This window comes from Candida theae (assembly GCF_024610275.1).
Source record: "Candida theae strain CBS 12239 chromosome Unknown scaffold35, whole genome shotgun sequence".
NCBI lineage: Eukaryota > Fungi > Ascomycota > Pichiomycetes > Serinales > Debaryomycetaceae > Lodderomyces > Lodderomyces theae.
In genome coordinates this window covers 1-18,708 of record NW_026261424.1, presented here as the reverse complement: position 1 = coordinate 18,708, position 18,708 = coordinate 1, and the positions used below count along the sequence as shown (strand labels likewise).

The window sequence follows — 18,708 nt, the reverse complement described above, 5'->3', positions numbered from 1 at the left end:
CTGTTACAATTAAATAATTTCTAATAAAATTTGACATACGTTTGCAATGTAATATCCTAAAGTTCCTTTATATCGTTTTCATCAGCAACCAAACCCATAACAACAAGAAACATATTCAAATTGTTCAACAAGTTTTGTTTTTTGTAAAGATTGGCCAAATCTTGATTATCAATTGCTTTTGCTCTGTTCATTGCTCCAAAGATCTCATCTCTAACTTCATCAACAATTACTCTTTGATGACTCAATTTACCACCTAATGACAATGTTGCCAAAAACTGCCAAATGTAATTCTCCTTGGATGATCCATCATCGACATCCACTGGGTGGGGTGGGAATATAGCAGCGATTCTCGATTCCAAGGAAGTGAATAACTCATCATAACATGATGTCCACTCCGATAAGTCAGTTGCTGAAATCTGTCCTTCTCCAATAATCAACTCGGCACGCGACAACAATGTCGTGAGAGTGGTGAGACCGATTTTTGTAGTTGATACAAATGACACATTGTTATGCTCAATTAAAATAACCAACAAGCCAATAATTTCATTGAATTTAAACTCCAGCACAGCATTGATCAAAATTTTTGAAAATGTCATGGAATAAGCATCAACAAGTTTTAAAACCTTTTCGGGAACCTTTTTATCAGGATACGTGGTGTATGATCCATTCTTTATCACCAATAAATTCTCCAAATTGGACATGATTAAAGTGGCAATGGTCAAGATTTGTTGACGATTCAAGAATTTGAAAAGACGTACCAATACTTTCAACATCTTGTTGTAGTTCAAACATTGAATGAATGGATTGACTTCAGCTTCGTCATCACCCGAGGACGATGCTTGTTCCAAAACTTTCATCGATTCCCACAAGCTTGTTGTATCAACACTTGACGAGACCCTGGACTCACTCTCAACATTCATCAATTCCGAAATAATATTCTCTAAAATGGCAAAAATGTCCTTACGTGAGTATCTCTTAATATCCTCCTTCTTGGCAGCATCGTCGGTCACACCTTCATTCTTTTCTCTTTCAGCTGCTTTACTGATAATCTCCAATTGTTGTCTAGGTTTCTTTCCACTAGCAAATGAAATCTTACCCAACGCACCTTCTTTTGCATACTGATTAAACTTTGGACGACCCTTTGCAACATGCACCGCTTTCTGCACTTGTTGCTGCATTCTTTGTAATGCCACATCAGCTCTCTTGTAACGTCCACCTAACCTGTGACCACTGTGGTCCAAATAAGCTTGGGCAATTGAGTTATTTTGCAGTCCAACAGCTGGCTGAGGAACGCCATTGACAACTTTCGGATGAATGACTTTGTAGACTTGAGCATAAAAGTCTTCGTTGTATGGGTCTTCAGTAACTATATGCGACAATTGAAATCTAGTGACAAAGTCCTTATCTCTAGGATTCATAATTCCGGAATACTTCATGATTCTCGACACTTTTTCTAGTCTCTTCGCAGCTTTGGCTTGCTGCTCCGGGGTGAGCTCCTCAATCGGTTGTTGAGACTGTTGATGGCTGTAAGTTCTCTGCTGTCTAGTTTGAGATTGCTGCTGCTGTTGTTGCGAAACTTGTGACTGGTGAGCATGGTGATGTTGTTGCAACGCTTCCTTACCTAAGACTGGAAATTGCGACAAATCTACTTTCTGCGCTCTTTGTTGTACATGGTGTGAGCCTAAATCTTGTCCTTCGTTCACGACGGAAGCAGGTGCCTTATCTTGTACCTGTGCCGAAGGTTGAGCATGGCTTGGCAATCCCTGTTGAGGTTGAGATTGAGATTGAGGTTGAGATTGAGGTTGAGATTGAGGTTGAGGTTGAGATTGGGGTTGAGGCAAAGACTGAGGCTGTTGTTGCTGTTGCTGTTGTTGCTGTTGTTGCTGTTGTTGCTGTTGCTGCTGTTGCTGAATATGCGGTGGTAAGCCTTGCAAAGGTGGTAATTGTTGAGGAGGTGCACTACCCGGAAAACCATATTGAGGTGGCATATAACCCCCAAACATGTATCCATTAAATTGATTTGGTGGTGGAATCATTCCTGGAATGCCATATCCCTGAGGCGGAAACAGCCCTGGCTGAGGAAAGCCTTGTTGGAGAAATCCTGCTTGCTGTTGCTGGTTCTGATCAATCGCTGTCAATTGAGCTTCAATTTCCTCCAAAGACAAAACCTTTTTCCCAGGCTGGGAGACAGGGGCTCCTTGACTTTGAGGCTCATCACCCACTTTGTTGGGAGTGTGTGAAGTACCCCATAGCTCCTGCATAAACTCATCATCATTTTCAGGTACAGCTTGAGCTGCTTGGGCGTAACTTTGCGTTTGAACGGGCACTGTTGGAGCCAGAGAGGCCGCATTTTGCTTAGACTGACCATGACCAAAATCGAAATCTTTCTTGATATCTGCAACACTTGTTCCGAAAGTTTCAGTGTTGAATGCGTCATCCTCCTCTAATTCACCCAATCCATCGTATGTGTTTTCGAAATCGTATACTTCATTGCCATTCCCACTTCGAGGTGGCCTCGTGGGGTCAAATCCGAAAAAAGACATAGCTTGACTAAAGGATAAGAAGGATCGAGCTGATTCAATTTTAATGAAATTTGATTGCCGTGCCAGTCTATAAAAGGGTATTGCTGAATTTTTTCTGTTTTTTTTTTTCTTTTTAGTATTCTTTGTCGAAAGAAAGAAAAAAAATAAAATGGAAAATTGCATTCACAATTTATGTGCAGGAGTATCACGAGAGGATCTCACTATATATATATATATATTTCTAGTTACATCTATATCGATCTATCTATAAACAAGTCTATTTAAATGCCAGTAAGGCACTGGCCAACTTCAAGTTCATTTCATCCCATTCGCCATCCACGTCACTCAAAACAGTTATGGCACCCCCAGCACCTATGCGCCAAACATTGGTCTCCTTTGTATTCTCAAAATCTTGTTTATAATGGAAAACAGATCTGATAACAACACTCCAATCTGAATCATCTGTTACTGACCAATATCCCACAACACCACTATAAATACCCCTTCTACCTCTGCATCCATTTTGCAAGTTTTCAATGTCCTGCAACAATTGCACTGATCGCTTTTTTGGAGCACCAGTCATGGAGCCAGGTGGTAAGGATCTATGGAGAATATCGATTCCGTAATATCCTCTCCGTTTATCAAGAATCCCCTGAATTACGCTCACCAATTGAAACACAGTTTTATATTCCTCAACCGTCATCAACTGCGTCACTTTCACATTCTCTGTAAACTGATATAAGTCATGCCGAATCAAGTCCACAATCATCAAGTTTTCTCCCATCTCTTTTGGCGTTTTGAGAATTTCAGTTGCTTTGGCAATATCCACATCAGGGGTATTTCGAACAGTTCCCTTAATTGGTCTTAGCTCTACCATCTTGTCTTTGCCTTTATCTTTCCAAGAAACAAATCTTTCTGGCGAGGATGAGAGTAGACAGCAATCATCAAAGTCCATAAAACACGAAAAAGGGGATGGATTCTTGCGAAGTGTGAGGACCTTATAAATATCCCAAGCGTTGATATACGAAGGGAGGTATATCTTCAGCTGGGTTGTTAAGCACAATTCGTACGAGTCACCCGAATGGAGATACTCCTGACACTTGGCAAATTGCTTCCTATAAAAGTCTTGGGATGGCAATTCGAATTTAATGGAATCCACATCTTCCTCCAACGCAAGATCTTTCACACTGAGGGCAATCTTGTCAAGATCCATAGGCTTCACATTGGACAATTCATGAGTTATATCAGACGTCCAATTTGACCAATCGTTGATCGAGATAATGAACCACTCCTTGGTAACGTGGTCAAATATTAAAGACCGCTGGATGAACACGAGTTTGAGATCTGGAGTACTCTCGCAAAGAGGTTTGATTTTGTCAAATACCAAGTGCTGTCCCTCCTCATACGAAATAAGTCCCATATAACCAGCAAAGAATGGGACTTCTCTTTGAGGATAATTCTGGACTTTTGATTTGATCTCATCTCTAGAAATGAACCGATCGTGCATCGCGTTTGCAATATACCTCCAAGCGCCATCATGCCCATGAACATCGACAATCTCTTTTCCATTCAGCTTGTATTTAGACAACACAATTTGGTCCATATTATCAACAGAGTGAGTGATGACCTCACTTTCCCCAGGAATGGGGAACCCAATTATTGACCATTCCCCTGGGATAGATGCAGAATTCAACAAAACAAAATCTGCTGTACCGCTCTTTTGATAAAAATGGTCACAAACATCAATTGCAGTTATGCTTTCTGGCAAATGAATTTCTTCAAACGTGATTTTATCTAGTTGGAAGGGCAATTTGCTACCCTCTACTAAACTCGTCTCATGCACCTCATGACCTCTTAGACCTTCAAAGTAGTTATTCTGCCGCCCAGCCAAGCTTTCCCTGTAAATTGAATTAACTTCGTTGGCAATTTCTGTAAAGTTGACAATCAATTGTCTCCCACTTTCTGAGCAAATAGATTCCGGATGATATTGCACACCATAAAAAGGGTGTTTTCGATGTTTCACCGCCATCAATATTTCGCCATCATCGAGTCCTGTTTTATTCTCCTCTAAACAAAATGCTAAGGGCTCAATTTCTTCGTTCAACGTCTTCAAATCCACATATAAGGAATGGTATCTAACACTGGGGAATCTGCTCAATCCCAACAATAGTTTGTTCTCCCCAATGGGGTGAATATCATAAATTTGACCGTGTTTGACTTCTGTCAACCTGTCAACTCTATTTCCAAACTCATGACATATACTTTGAAAGCCTAAACATATGCCCAAAACTGGAACACTGATGCTGTCCTCCGCGATTCTATGAAGAAGCCATCCAATTATTCCCACATCTTCTGCATTGGCTGGATGCCCAGGACCCGGTCCTATCACTATATACTGGAAATGCTGTTTGATCTGTGTGTAGAAAGATTCGTATTCGTGAGGTTGAAAAGCGTCATTGTGTACAATAATTACTTCCTGATTGGTTGTATCTTTGATTAATTGTGCTAGATTGTTTGTGAACGAATCATATGAGTCTATAAGAAGGATCATTTAAGAAATGAGTTGTGAAAGTAGAGATGACTCTGTCTGTTTCACAATGGCATCAACTATTGAAGATGTTGTGCAGCTGCCTTGTCTTTGAAAAAAATTTTGAACCAGTCGCTTTTGTGTCAATAGAGTTTAAGCCAACATACATATACGACATTGGATCCAAAGCATAAGCCTAAAGCAATACAGATACATTACTTACACTGTTACTTATCTACTTTGCTTCGAGCTCTTCCTATTCCTCGTCATCATCGTCATCATCGTCATCATCGTCACCCTCGTCATCGCTGGACTCATCACTTGCAACCGTCTCGCCTAACTTCTTCAACCGTGACTTGTATACTTTGTTCTTATCATCCAAGTCAGACATCAAAAGCATCAAGTCGTCCAAATCAGACTTTGGAACAAATGAAGAGTACTTATCTTCCAAGCTCTTAATTCTCTTTTCCATTTCCTGTATTTCTTCTTTATGCTTCTGCTTGATTTGGGCAATCTCATCAGTCCTCTTTGTGGATTTTCGAGCATTCTCCTTCTCCAATTGGACCAGCGTTACCAAACTTTCATTTTCCTTCTTTAATTTTTCAATTTCCTCCATTTGGGCAGTTTGTTCCTTAATCAATGTCTCCGCTTTCGTCTTAAAGGCAGTGGCATCCAAGATTTGTTTCTTATTATCTTGAAGTTCGCTTTCAAGATTCTCGACTTTAGTCTCCCACTCCTGTGCGTCACTTTGGTTTTTTCTGGCATCCTCAAGTTCTTTCTTAACTTTATCTTTTTCGCTTTGAAGATCAAAAATCATCTGTTCTTTCTTGTTGCTGTCCTCAAGCTCAGTGGAAAGTTTTTGGTTCTTCTCTTTCAACTCGAGTATCTCGTCCTTTTGCTTTTTGGATTCTGCCAATTCAGCGTTGAGCTTCTCCATTTCCTTTTTAAGCTTTTCAAATTCATCCAGTTGTTTTTTTAACCCATCCACTTCCTTCCGAAGAGAATCGTTTTCCTTTTGGACCTTGTTTAGATCATTCTTTTCTTTCTGTGCCTTTTCAAGTTCATTCTTGACATCTTTATTTTCAGTTTGCAAATCAAGACCACTTTTGACTGATTTTTGAGCTTGGTCAAGTTCCTTTTTGAGTCGCTCATTTTCCTGCTGAAGCTCCTTACCACGATCACCTTGCTTCTTCGCTTTAGCAAGATCTATTTGGAGTTCTTCTACAACCTTCTTCAACTTGGTGCCTTCTTCAATTTTCGATTGCTTGGTCTCTAGGTCTTTGGTGAGTTTCTCAATCGTTTTTTCAAATTCCTTGTTAGTTGATTCCAACTCCTTTCCGGATTCCACTTGTGCTTTAAGCTTCTCAACTTTTTGAGAAAGTTCAACAGATTTCACACCATCCTCTTTAGACTTCTCCAACTGATCTCTAAGCTTTGCGAGATCTTTCTCGAGTTCAAGAACCTTCTTCTTAGCCGCATTTCCAGTGTCGACATCTAAGGATTTCTCAGTTAACTCACTTTGTGCTTGCTCCAATTTACTCTTCAAATTCTGGACATCGGAAGAAAGCGTTTTGACTTTAGTACTTGCCTCTTCTGCTACTCCTAATTTTTGTTTTGCAGCTTTCAACTCCTCTTCGTAGGTCTTGATTTTTGCCAACAATTCATTTTGAGCCCTTTGATGCTCTTCCTTTAAACCCTTTACCTCTTTGGACATTTTAGTACTTGCATTCTTGACATCGTTGAGTTCAGATATAGTTTTCTCGTTAGCATTTAACTCTGCTCGAAGTTTGGAAACTTGATCTTCTAAGTCTTTGTTACTTTTCTCCAACTCCGGTATTTGGGCAGCTCTCGTGTTAAGCTTTATCACTTCCTCTTGCAATTTCTTCACCTTTGACGAATAATCTTCTAATTCATGCTCAAGTTTATGAATCTTCTCGTCACTGTCTGATTCAAACTGCACTAGTTTCTCTCGAGCTGACTGGAGTTTTGTATTCAACTTTTCTACCTCGGTTTTCAAAGCACGCTGTTCATCCAAGCCACTGTCAATCTTTGATTGCAGAGTTTGTATCTCTGATTGCTTCTCTTCCAATGTTTTAGTTAACTGAGTCTTTACGCGATCTAGTTCCTCAACCCTCGATTTCAAACTTACGACTTCTTGTTTGGCTTTCAGAATGTCCGAGTCTTTACTGTTAAGGTCTCTAGTTAGCGACTCTATTGTTGCTGTAGCTCTCATATGCTCATTTTCTTGACCAACTAAACGTTGGTTCACACTCTCAATTTCCTTTTTGAGCTTGTTGATTTCGTCCTCCTTTGCACGCTTAACTTTTTCAAATTCATTCTGAATAGTTTTTGTGTCCTTTTCGAGTTTCTTTATCTTACTCTCAGAGTCGTTATTTTGCTTCTTCAACTGGAAAAGATCTTTCGTCATTGTGTTTACACCCGATTCAAGCTTTTCCTTTGCCAGCTCTGCCTGGTTCAACAGAGCTTCCAAACGTTTCTTCTCCGCCTCAAGAACTTCCAACCTCTTCAAGCTACTGTCTAGATCCTTTTGTAATTTTACCGATGAAGACTCATATTTATTCTTCAATGCTGTTACTTCTTCGAGGCTTTGCAGCGTAGACGCAATATTCTCCTTTGCAGTTTCATGATCTGCCTTCAATTTTTGAAGATTGTCTTCCGTTGACACCAAGCGCAGCTGAACATCTTCCTTCAAAGTTTCCAATTCTTTAATCTTTGACCTCATAGTTGATTCGCTTTCCAAGTTTTTTTGCTTTTCTTCATGTATTTCCTTCTTTAGTTCAGATATTCTCAAATCAAGTTCTTCAACATCCTCGTAAGATATCTTGCGCCTTGGCTCACCTTCGGGATCGTGAAACAAGGCTCTTTTAATTCTAAACGAGTTTTCTTTTACCAAATTGACATAAATAACGTCAAAGTAAACATCGGGCAAGCCACTATCATCTTGCACTGAACTGAAATTCAGCGTCTCATCAAAAAATTTGAATACAGGGTCGGCAACCAATTGTTTTACCTTCAAGGAATAGTTGTCTCTTCCCAAACTCTTTACAAGGAGCGCATGTAATTCTGTTCTTGTAATAGGAGACTCTTTTGTGGAGAATTCGTAAACAACACCAAGTAAAACAGTCGTCATACCATGAACAAGCAGGTTTTCACCAATCGAGCTATGAGATAAGGAGTTCAACAACGATTTAACAATGGAACCATCGTTTAGGAAGTCATTAACTGCATTGAAATCCTCGTATAGCCAAACAGTAAGAAGCATCAAATATCCAATAGCAATTCTTTGATCCATATGGGTCAATGTCGTGATGAGTAGCCCCGATATTGCTTGCACTGAAGTCATGACTTCCTCTCCAGAGTCCGCATCTCCCGTCTTGACTGCTCTCGCAAGATCCCTATTCGCTGGTTCGTCTTCAAAAGCGTACATTAGTATAACAGCAGCAAACCAAACTTTGTAAGGATTCAACTTCAAATCGGAATCATAGTCCATTAACACTTTAAAAACGTTTCCGAAAGGCGTGCGAATACTATTTCCATTCATGAGTGGTAAGTCTTCCTTCAAATTTCTATAAAACTCATCGTCTGAGTAGGCGGAAATTTGATCGTTGAGAAACGCCATTTTGGACTCTTGATTATGCTTGAAGTACGATTGTAAGCAGTACGCAGCCCCGATTCTAATGTCAAATAAATGCACTGAATTTAAAAGCAAACACCAGTTGAGCCAAGCCAATGGCACCAGAATAGGCTTATCATAAGCTTGAAGATGTGACGGCAAGGAGGGGTCAATGTATGGCACATCGATTTTAGAAATCTCAAATTGTATAGTGGGGTTTCCACTTATAGCATCGGCTGTGGCTAGCAAAGCCACGGAGCGAACCAGAATTTCAGTAATGGGAGAGAAAACAAGCTTTAAAAGGATATAATGGATTCCGTTTTGGTACAAGTTGTCCTGGTTCTGTACAACCAACTCATTGTCTTCGGAGACCAATAATCTGCAAATCTCCAAGGCGATTATCATGTTTTGTAATCTTTGTTCAGTCCAAACCATTGGCGAGGAAGGGAACGTGGATCCATTTCCATCATAATCTTCATCAGTATTGCCCGCCTCCTCCGTTTCGTCAATGGGCTCCCCCAACAATTTCGCTAGTCTTGGAACGCACTGGGTCTCTAGAAAGAATTTCTGATTCGATGCATTAAACTGCAAGAGATTAGTGATCAAAGTCAAACAGTCCTGGACGAGAATTGACCCACGTATTCCCCCCTCCTCATCTATAATATTGAACAAGGTTTCGAACGTGTTTTCAAATGCAACCAATTTTTGAATATTGAAATTATTATTGACCACCGCCATTAACAACAAAATTGCTTCATTGCGTACCGGCTCGTGTATATCCTGTAGTAAGTTGCAAATTGTCGACATTGAAGTGGGCACGTTCAACAACGCTTCCTTAACTCTTGTTCCCCGACTGGCCACTAACGATTCCAAAAGTTGTATAGTGTACACTCTCAAATGGTAGTCGTTCTCATCCAATTCGTCGACCAAGAGCTTGAATGCATCTTGGTCTTGGAGAAGTGCGTCTGCAATCCACAATGACATTTGGTCTAGAGTGTAATCCATCAACAATGGGGACGGATACTTTCCATTTTGCAATCTCAGCTGTTGAGAAATCCACCCTCGGGTCAAATCCTCGTTGGTATCTCCACGGATAAACAAAATGAGGAATGTTTCTAGTATGGATTTAACCAAGTTGGTATTATCGTAATCTTTCTTCAAAGTTGAAATCAATGGCTTCAACCCATACTCAACAACAGTTTCTCGATACTGTCTGCTGAAACTTTTCAAACCTAAAACAGCAGACCGTCGATCTGACACCAATGCCGCATGTTGCAATCGGTTGCATAGCGTAGGAATGGCTTCCTCCACCAGCTGTGTCTGACCTTGACTCCCCAAAATGCTGTTTATATACTCCATGCGATGGTGGTTGACGTGGTGGTCAATGTGTTATGAAGAAAAAGGACCAAAGAAAGAAAGAAAGAAAGAAAGAAAGAAAAAAAAAAAAAACACATAAAACCCCTCGTGTAAATGAAGTCTAAAACACGTCAGTGCCCTCTTCCATAACAGATCTCAACACATCTATTTCGGTCCATCGAAAGAAATGTCTTGATGCCATTTGAAGACTCCAAATACGATATTGACGAAGAGACGCGGAACCTCCCTTCAACAGTTTGTTATTTCCCAACTTTGGCAGATTTAGATACCCATTCAAGTGACGATGCAATCGAAGACTCTAACGAATCAGTCTTGAAAAAAATCAGCTTGTTGCAAATCAAGCTAGAGCAGTTGCAATACTCAAGGGATTCAAAGAACATGGGTGGGTTAAATTGGAGCTTCAACAAATTCTCGGGCCACATATTATACGAATTAGCTAATGAAGTTTTTGGATTTAACGGGTGGTCCACGTCAATCGAGGAATGCGTGATGCTGGACGTGAATGTTGTTAATGATGAAGGGGTCCCTGCCACTGGTCATTTGAGTAACGAAGCAGCCCCAATTTCTTCAAATGTTTCAGCGACAACCTTAAGCAGTACGCCAACGGCCCCAAATAGCGAGGAAACGAAACAAAGGTACTCGGCAAAGTGTATTTGCGTCGTACGCTTGACCTTACTGGATGGTACTTGCACCGATGGCGTAGGCGAAGGCTCGGCTTCCAATATACCACATAAGTATATGTGCTATTCCAAATGCAAGAAAGAGGCTGTTACTGATGGAATGAAGAATGCAATTATCGGCCTACGCGACTTATATTTCAGGTACGAGCTGAAAAAGGCTAGTGAAGAACTTGGAATTGATGACCCAAGCAGTCAAAATTAAAGCTACGTGCGCTATACAAGGTGTGCATAATCAATAATCCAATATGCTAAACTTTGGAAATTTGTTGACTGTAGGTTTAGGAATCTCTTCCATCAAATATACCTCCCCATTATCATCAATTCTCTCACGATCCCTCTCGCTCATATTGTGTATCTCATCGATATTCTCCAGAATGAAATCAATCAACTCACACCAGTTCTTTTGAATCTGATACGCCTTTTCCTTCATTCGACGTCTGATCAAACCTTCAATCAACCTGATTGCATCTGGCTGTGTCTGGTCCAATCTCTCCAATAAACGGCCAACTGATCTTATCAAGTACTCTTCTTCATAAATGGTGCCCTTTCTACCTTTGGCCTTTTTACGCTCCTCACGTTTCTTGTTTTTCGAAGTACGACGAGAAGCCCCAGTCTTTGCAGTTCCTGCAGTTTTACCAGTATACCTCGTGAAAAAGGATGGCGCGGTGGACGTTTCCGAAGCAGCAACCGACACGTTGTCTGGCGTATCCAATTCATCAGGAGTGCCATAAAAGGAATATGGATCTTCCTCCTTCTTGGCACGCAACTCTCTCAACCGTCTCAATTGGGAATTCATTTGTCCTTTACAATCTGCCAAGAGCTCAGCAATTGTACCGAACCCTTCATTGATTTGAACGTCGATGACCGATTCGATTAATTCGGACTGTGACTCCTTCTCGGCAATAAGAATAGCTTGGTCAAACCAATACTGTTTGCAGTAGAGTTTGATGGCTTCTCGAACATTTCCCAAAAAGTGGTACTCAATCTCGGCTGCGTCACTATACTTGTGGTCAGCAGTTAATGTGTTGACAAGATTGTTTGCCGTTGTTTCAAATTTCCCTTTATACTCGGGCATTGCAGTAATTGATAATGCCGACTTCCACTTTTTGGCCAAAATGTAATTTTCCAAAGCCTCATCCAATTTGCCCAAAAATTCAAACGCCAACCCAGCCTCATTGAAGTTAGTTGTATGATGCAAGTGTTCAGCAAACAAGTGCATTATGTCATTGCCCCTCTCCGAATTATATTCATAGATTTTCAACCCTAGCTTGAACAAGTCGTGTTTGACCACATATTCATCAAATTCAACATACGCTTCTGTGCCCATCTCATGTAACCAAGCTAACGCCAAATTGTACTTCTTCAAGTGGTCATCAATCAAGAATTTTCTACGCAATTCCGGTTGTACGTGTAAATTCTGCAAAAAGGGAAGATACTCCTTTGGATCCGTTTGAGATTGTTGTGCAATCAACAAGGTTAACTTGACATCATACAACCCCAAACAAGTGTCATAAAGCTTGTTGACATCTTGTAAGAAGCACAAGTGTGTAATTGCAGTTTCCTTTTGTTGTTCCTCCTTCAATCCCCCAATCAAATGCAAAGCTTCAACTAAATTAGGTGGCTTTTCACAAGCGTACGCTGTCAAAACAGTTTGCATATAGTTGCCAAAGTATTCCGGCTTGAGTAATACCGTCAAGACTGCTCCACAGATTCTGTTGACTTTGGAATCTTTGAATTCTTTAAAAACTTCTTCCTTTTTGTTTGCAAACTTCTTACGGAAAGCAGGTTGCAATGTTTCCCCATTCTGCTTTGTCTCCAATTCGTTGACACCTGCATCAATCAACGTCTCCCTGTATTTAGTCTTGGTCACATCCTCCTCGTGCAAACAGGATACAAACAAATCCAAATACTCAACCTTTTGGATCTGCTTGACGAATAGCTCAACATTATCAAAGAACAAAGCAGGATCGTAATCATGCAAGATGTCCAAGTCAATTCTGTGCGTACGACATGCAAGGAATGCATTGTAAAAATCCTTGGAGGCAATGAATTTCCGGATAGCCGACAAAACCATTATTCTAGGACAAATAGTCTCAAGATTTCCCCTTGGAGCTTCCAACACAACTGAATACTTTGTTGGCATTGCATTAACCAAAAAGGATCCTCGCTCAATTTGTCTAATCCTCTCATCAACGATATTCTCGTTGGACAAGTTCTGAAACACTTCGTAGTTTTCGAGCTCGGAATTTAAATGAACAAAACACAATTTCGAAAGCACTGTTGTGAATAGCAAGTGGGACTCTGTTATCAATAACGAAGTTACGCCATTAACTATCGGCGTGTCGTTACGAAACAATTTCCCATTTCGCGATAAACCAAAACTCTCAAACTCGTCTGTTTCTTCCTTGTAGTTGACTTCAAATTCACGACACAACTGTGGAAGCTTGCACACCTCTTTGAGATCTTGTGTGGAGTCAATTTGGATAAGCCTACTATCCACGGTCTCTATTATAATCGTGTTGAAGTCGGCTCTAGATTTCATCAACACCAATTTGGGGGTAACATCAACGGAGTCGTTGAGCTTTGGGTTCTTGATATCATCAACCTCCATCAAGACTACACGGGAATAGGTTGGCGCATCAACAGCAACAGCCACAAAGTCGTCCCTAATGAATGCGATTTGTTTTGCCACCTCATCCGATTCGTTGATGTACACGTCTGCCGCTATTTTGCTCAAAACGCGAGGATGCTGTCCTTGTTTCATGGCGTCAATGGACAATTCACTAAGGAAGATGTCATTATTACTGCTTAATGTGGCATACTTTTCGTTTGACTTGCTAACTGCAAGATCATTGATATTTGCTGGAACATCCAACTCACGGAAACTGATTGGCGGTGGAACGTTGGCAACCGAGATTGGAGTTATTTTAGCAACAGAGCCATCTGTAACCAAGGTCATCCCAATGTCATTGCCAAATCTCGTTGGTCCTCTAACGATCTTGTAAGTAAGATCTATAATCTGCAAGCCACTCAATGTTCCAATCATAAAATTTGCCGGTTTTTCGGGATGAAATTTGGTGAATAAAATGTCCTTGGCAAAAATCTCTTGTTTTAAATACCAATGGTAATTTTTCGTCGTCCAAAGTTGTACTCTATCCTTGTATTGTATAAGTAGGATTTCGCTATCTGAACTCCAAGTGATATTTTGCACAACTTCTTCACGAGGGTCAACTCGAAGATTGAATTGTCCGTGCCTAAGACCATTACGTTCGTAAAACACCAAATCCAACACCTCTTCGCCATCTTCATCATCGATGTGTCGTTGAGTGGATGCAATAAGTGCACCTTGAGGCTTCCAGCTGAGGTTTTGTTCCAACCCATCAACGGCTTCATTGACACTGTCAAGTTCACCTTCCCTGTTGAAAACTCTAACGACTCTTCTATCGTATGTTTCACCGGTATCTTCAACTAGAACAGGTTCTTTTGTGTTGATTGCAAAATACTCAGAGTCACCTCTCCAGCTAATTCTCACGGTATTGTCGTCAAAGTCGGAGATTGTACCACGTTCAATTTCATTCACTGTGGGATCACGTAATTGAGTTGACTTTTCATCCAATCCTGCATGTTTCAAAGCTTCCTTTTCTCTCTCCAATGCTTTGAAACCTCTTCCTTTGAATTGAGTTTCCTTTTTACCCCATCCAACAGATACGTGTTTGGAATCGGAAATCTTGATATCACTTGAATCTAGCAACTTTTCAGAGATTGGCTCAAAGACTCTTGATAGTAAAAGCAACTTGTTTTCGTTTGTTACCATGGCCAATGTCTCCTCATCATGTGACCACTGTGCTGCCTGCAAACCAACGTCGATTGTCCCCACAATTTCAATGATGGTGTGGTCATAATCATTTGTTTGTTGTGGATCATAGCTTGCAGTGATGATGTCACCATTGCTGAAAACAAACACCAATTGGGCTGAGTCAACAAAATGAACAGTGTTTAGTAACTGTGAGTTAACTGGGAAGCTCGCAAGTACAGACACGCTTCCATTCTTGTGATATTGCTGAACTTCAACAATTTGACTTTCTTCAGAGGATAGAACAAATGTGATGGCATCAGAAACTGCATCATAAACACTGTCAATTATGTGCAAATCTGGATAGGTTTGTGATTCGGGACTAATGTAGCCCCTGTTCAAGACCACCAAGTTTCTCATGATTGTATTGCGGAAATGTCTGAGCTCTTGTTGACTTTCTAGACACTGAAATTAGTTCCGGCGATGGCAGCTGCTCATCATGGAAGAAGAGCCAAAAAAAAAAAAAAAAAATTAAATAAAAACACAATCCATTGCTTTTATGCAGGACCAAATGGCTTTTAAAACCCGATCGGAGTATGGCTCACCAGATGAAGAGCCAAACTTGACAATATTGTAATGCTTTGATGTTATGCATTCCATGCTATGCTACTCTATATACTATACTATGCTCTGCTATCAATACTTTGTTTGCTTTGCCCCTCTTTATACGCCTCGACAGTATCTTTTATGATCAAGTTTGGATACAACTGATCTTTACTCAAGGACTGCTTACTTATGGGATCATATTTGCCCTTTTTGTCAATGTGATTCAAAATCTCCTCTTTTTCATAAGTGATTCCACTTGGAGTAACTACTGGATCTGTCAATATCTCAAAGGATATTGGATCCAACAAATAGTCTGGCGCTTCGTCAACCGTATTTGAATCTACATCATTCATTGAAAGCTGCGACACTGATGATCCCGAAGAAGATGTTGAGCTCAATCTCGACTCGGAGCTTGACTCGAGCTTTTGCATCTTGTGGTTGTGTACATGGTTATCGTATAAGGAATGGATGAAATTATTTTTGAAAATGTCCAACAAACTTTTCAACTCAGTTAGTTGTGACTTGAGCAAGTTGAATAGCTTGGCGTCGTATTTGTTTGTTCCGCTATGCTCTCTATTTAGCTCCTCGATTTGTTCTTTATGGTTTTGCTTCATTAACAGGATTAGTTTTCGTAATAGAGACGTGTTCTCGTATTGCGAAAGTTGTGCAGTGGTGATGTTTATATCGTTTTGAACATGAGGTATTAGTTCTTTGTAATCTCCTCTGATTTGAGTACCTCTAGGCGCTCTCTCTGCTTTGATCGATGGTTTTAAAACAGTTTTGAAGTTGGTAAACATGGTAATGGTCTAAGGGATTCAAGATGAGCTTGAATAGAAAAAAAGTGGAGATGACAGGTGAAGTTGTTCAATGTCAGAGATTCATATAAAGTTCATCGTCTGTCTATTTAAGAAAGGCCCTCTGTCTCTTCCTGATTTAGTGCTACATAAAAAAGAGCGGATTTTAGTTAGTAAGAATAATAAATGGGTCTATTTTTTAAATTAAATTATGTAAGCGATTGCAAAATAACTTGACGACAAAAAAGAAAAAAATGAAAAAAAAATTGATCTTTGTTTTGTTGTGATGCTGCTGTGATGTTTACTAATCTCTATTTATGAGAGAGGGAGAGAGAGAGAGAGAGAGAAACACCTCATAAAAGAAATTGAGACCTCATATTCCTTGAAGAAAATAGTATATTACATGGGAGAGTCTGACTAAGAATCAGGACTGTCACCAGATACAACATAGTGTCACTAACTTCCACACTCTTGCTGGTCTACTGTGTACCTAAAATTACTATACATGTATGACATCATAAACATTTGAGCGCGATTGGTAGCACAACCCATTTTTATTTTTAGTTTATTAACACAAACTTTTAAGAGGGGCACTAGCGTTTTGAAGGAAAGGGGGGCGCTGGGAGAGGGGGGGGGAGGTGACGTATATGCACGCTCACGTCATACAAGGCGTATCGGTTGCATACCTGGCTGAGGTTTTGTTTTTTCTTTTTTTAATTTGGTCCAAGTCAACAACAGACAAAGAGTTGCCAAGAATTTTGATTTTCTTGTGAAAAATCATTGCGCTATTTTTGCGCAAATCAACCAAGGGGGGGGAAGGGAAGAGGAGGAGGAGGGATGGGGCTGTGAAATCAAGAGATTGTAGAACACTATTGAGAGGCGTAGTTGTAGCATAATAAGCCATCATTTCTCTTGTCATCTAAAAACCTTTCGAAAGATACATAATCGTAATCCTATATATATATATATATCTTCGAAAAGAAGTTTTCCTCCTCCAAAAATTATTCACTTCAAATGACACATTTGATATAACGAGGTTCAATTAATCCACCGCCTTGAAAGCAGTTGATTAAGAGAGCTACCAGTCACCCTCACCGGCTCTTGCAATTCTCTCCGGAAGCGTGTTGGTGATGTTATCACAATTTTTTTTTTTTGCAAGTTTTGGTTAATCTTGACTTCGATCATTACAAAACTCAGTGGACGTTTTTCTGTGTCTCCAAATTAGTAGAGAGAGAGAAAGCTATTTGACAAGAAAATGTGATCCAGTTGGCCCCTTTGTTTCTTTGCAGTTGAACCAGTTGGTAACCCTTGTGAGGCTTGAGAAGATTCCCCCCCCCCAGGTCTTTATAAACCCAGCGATTGAAGTATTTTTAATCTCCGGAATAGCCGCGAGAGAATTAACCGGTTTTGTGCGCTTATAAAAAAAATGTGTCAGGCCAATTCAACAACCGTCTTATCATTTGTTAGAATATAAAAAAGAACAAGATCGACTCTTGCTTAAATCATTCCACAGTTTTTTTTTTTCTCATCACTTTTGGGCCATTGAAACTCAATTAATCTGCCAAGGATCTACAACTTAAATCATGACCAAGCACGAAGAATCATTAATTCAAGAAGCCGAGGATGCTGACCCTTCAATTGCAAAACTTCCTCCTCACAAAGTCGACAAAGTCGACTTGGAAGAAGACAAAATAAGGGGTCAAGCTGCAGAGGAAGAAGAACCAGCCCCAGCCCCAGCCGTGGACCAAAAATTTCAGGAAGAAGAAAAAGAAGTTAGTGAATGGAACACCAAACACGGCTTCAAGGATCCCAAGGAGTCATTGCTTCAAGAAGCCGAAGATGCCGATTCAAACATCGCCAAATTGCCAGCTCACAAAGTTGACAAAGCCGAATTGAAGGAGGATGAAACTCCTAATCCTGAAGCTGATGACATTGAACAGGAGGAAGTTAATGATGACAAGTTGAAACAAGAGGAGGAAACAGTTACCAAATGGAATAAAGAGCATGGATTCACAGATAATAAGGAATCTCTCCTTCAAGAGGCTGAAGATTCCGATCCAGCTATTGCAAAGTTGCCTGCTCACAAGGTGAAGGAGGAGGAGCTTGCTGAAGAGCTTGGAAAGGATGAGAAGCCTGAAGCGTAGGATTCATAGTTTAGAGCACGTTTTGAATATCCATAACAGAACACTCAATGCTGTTTAGCAAGCTTTAAGCATAGCTTCTTGTAGATATACTCTGCGCTAATGCTCCATAAGAATATGAGCTCTCCTGCTAAATTTTGAAGGAGTTAAAAGCTGCTTTGCTTAAAACACCCACAATAAAAGGACCGTTCTTGTTTCACGAAATAGAGGAAGTGTATACTCACCTCCAGTATCAATTAATAGAGCCGGCTTTTCTGAGATAGAACTTGGCAACGATTGCAATGGACTCCGTATTGAAACATACTAATTATAGGCTTTAGCTGATTACAGCTCGAGTTAACAACAAATGCCATTCTTGTATGGTGTTTTGTAATGGGTAAGGGGGTAGCTTTTGACTCCTTCAAAAATGGGGAATACCCTTAGTAATCAGATATGTCTGTCCCCAGACGAGGTTTATCCACAGAAGAATATGTTTATCATCGGTATACTATGTTAGAACGTTTCCCTAGCGATGTTTAAAATGTGCTCTTAACAAAGGCAAAATCATATCTTCTGCTTGTGTACGACTTTGGCTTAGAGACAATCATTGTCGTAAACTTCAAGACAACAATTGCGACACGTCAAACTCAGCGTA

The 18,708-nt window shown here is 40.2% G+C and overlaps 7 protein-coding genes across 7 annotated transcripts; 2 read left to right on the top strand and 5 right to left on the bottom strand. All coding sequences in view use genetic code 12, as the record gives it.

The window, feature by feature from the left end:
• Positions 1-56: 56 nt before the first annotated feature.
• Positions 57-2,543, bottom strand: KGF57_002108 (uncharacterized protein; the record flags this gene model as incomplete). The annotated part of the gene is made up of 1 exon (XM_051751387.1): positions 57-2,543. The coding sequence occupies one exon, from the start codon at positions 2,541-2,543 to the stop codon at positions 57-59; it is 2,487 nt and encodes an 828-aa protein (XP_051609360.1).
• Positions 2,544-2,799: 256 nt separating this feature from the next.
• ABZ1 (4-amino-4-deoxychorismate synthase) lies at positions 2,800-5,073 on the bottom strand (the record flags this gene model as incomplete). Its single annotated transcript, XM_051751385.1, has 1 exon — positions 2,800-5,073. One exon carries the CDS (start codon positions 5,071-5,073, stop codon positions 2,800-2,802), a length of 2,274 nt encoding a protein of 757 aa, XP_051609359.1.
• Positions 5,074-5,305: 232 nt separating this feature from the next.
• USO1 (Uso1p) lies at positions 5,306-10,042 on the bottom strand (the record flags this gene model as incomplete). Its single annotated transcript, XM_051751384.1, has 1 exon — positions 5,306-10,042. One exon carries the CDS (start codon positions 10,040-10,042, stop codon positions 5,306-5,308), a length of 4,737 nt encoding a protein of 1,578 aa, XP_051609358.1.
• A 192-nt stretch (positions 10,043-10,234) lies between these two features.
• Positions 10,235-10,942, top strand: RAD59 (Rad59p; the record flags this gene model as incomplete). The annotated part of the gene is made up of 1 exon (XM_051751383.1): positions 10,235-10,942. One exon carries the CDS (start codon positions 10,235-10,237, stop codon positions 10,940-10,942), a length of 708 nt encoding a protein of 235 aa, XP_051609357.1.
• A 30-nt stretch (positions 10,943-10,972) lies between these two features.
• KGF57_002104 (Elongator subunit) lies at positions 10,973-14,953 on the bottom strand (the record flags this gene model as incomplete). The annotated part of the gene is made up of 1 exon (XM_051751382.1): positions 10,973-14,953. One exon carries the CDS (start codon positions 14,951-14,953, stop codon positions 10,973-10,975), a length of 3,981 nt encoding a protein of 1,326 aa, XP_051609356.1.
• A 263-nt stretch (positions 14,954-15,216) lies between these two features.
• KGF57_002103 (uncharacterized protein) lies at positions 15,217-15,936 on the bottom strand (the record flags this gene model as incomplete). The annotated part of the gene is made up of 1 exon (XM_051751381.1): positions 15,217-15,936. The coding sequence occupies one exon, from the start codon at positions 15,934-15,936 to the stop codon at positions 15,217-15,219; it is 720 nt and encodes a 239-aa protein (XP_051609355.1).
• Positions 15,937-17,516: 1,580 nt separating this feature from the next.
• Positions 17,517-18,077, top strand: KGF57_002102 (uncharacterized protein; the record flags this gene model as incomplete). Its single annotated transcript, XM_051751380.1, has 1 exon — positions 17,517-18,077. The coding sequence occupies one exon, from the start codon at positions 17,517-17,519 to the stop codon at positions 18,075-18,077; it is 561 nt and encodes a 186-aa protein (XP_051609354.1).
• Between the last annotated feature and the right edge of the window lie 631 nt (positions 18,078-18,708).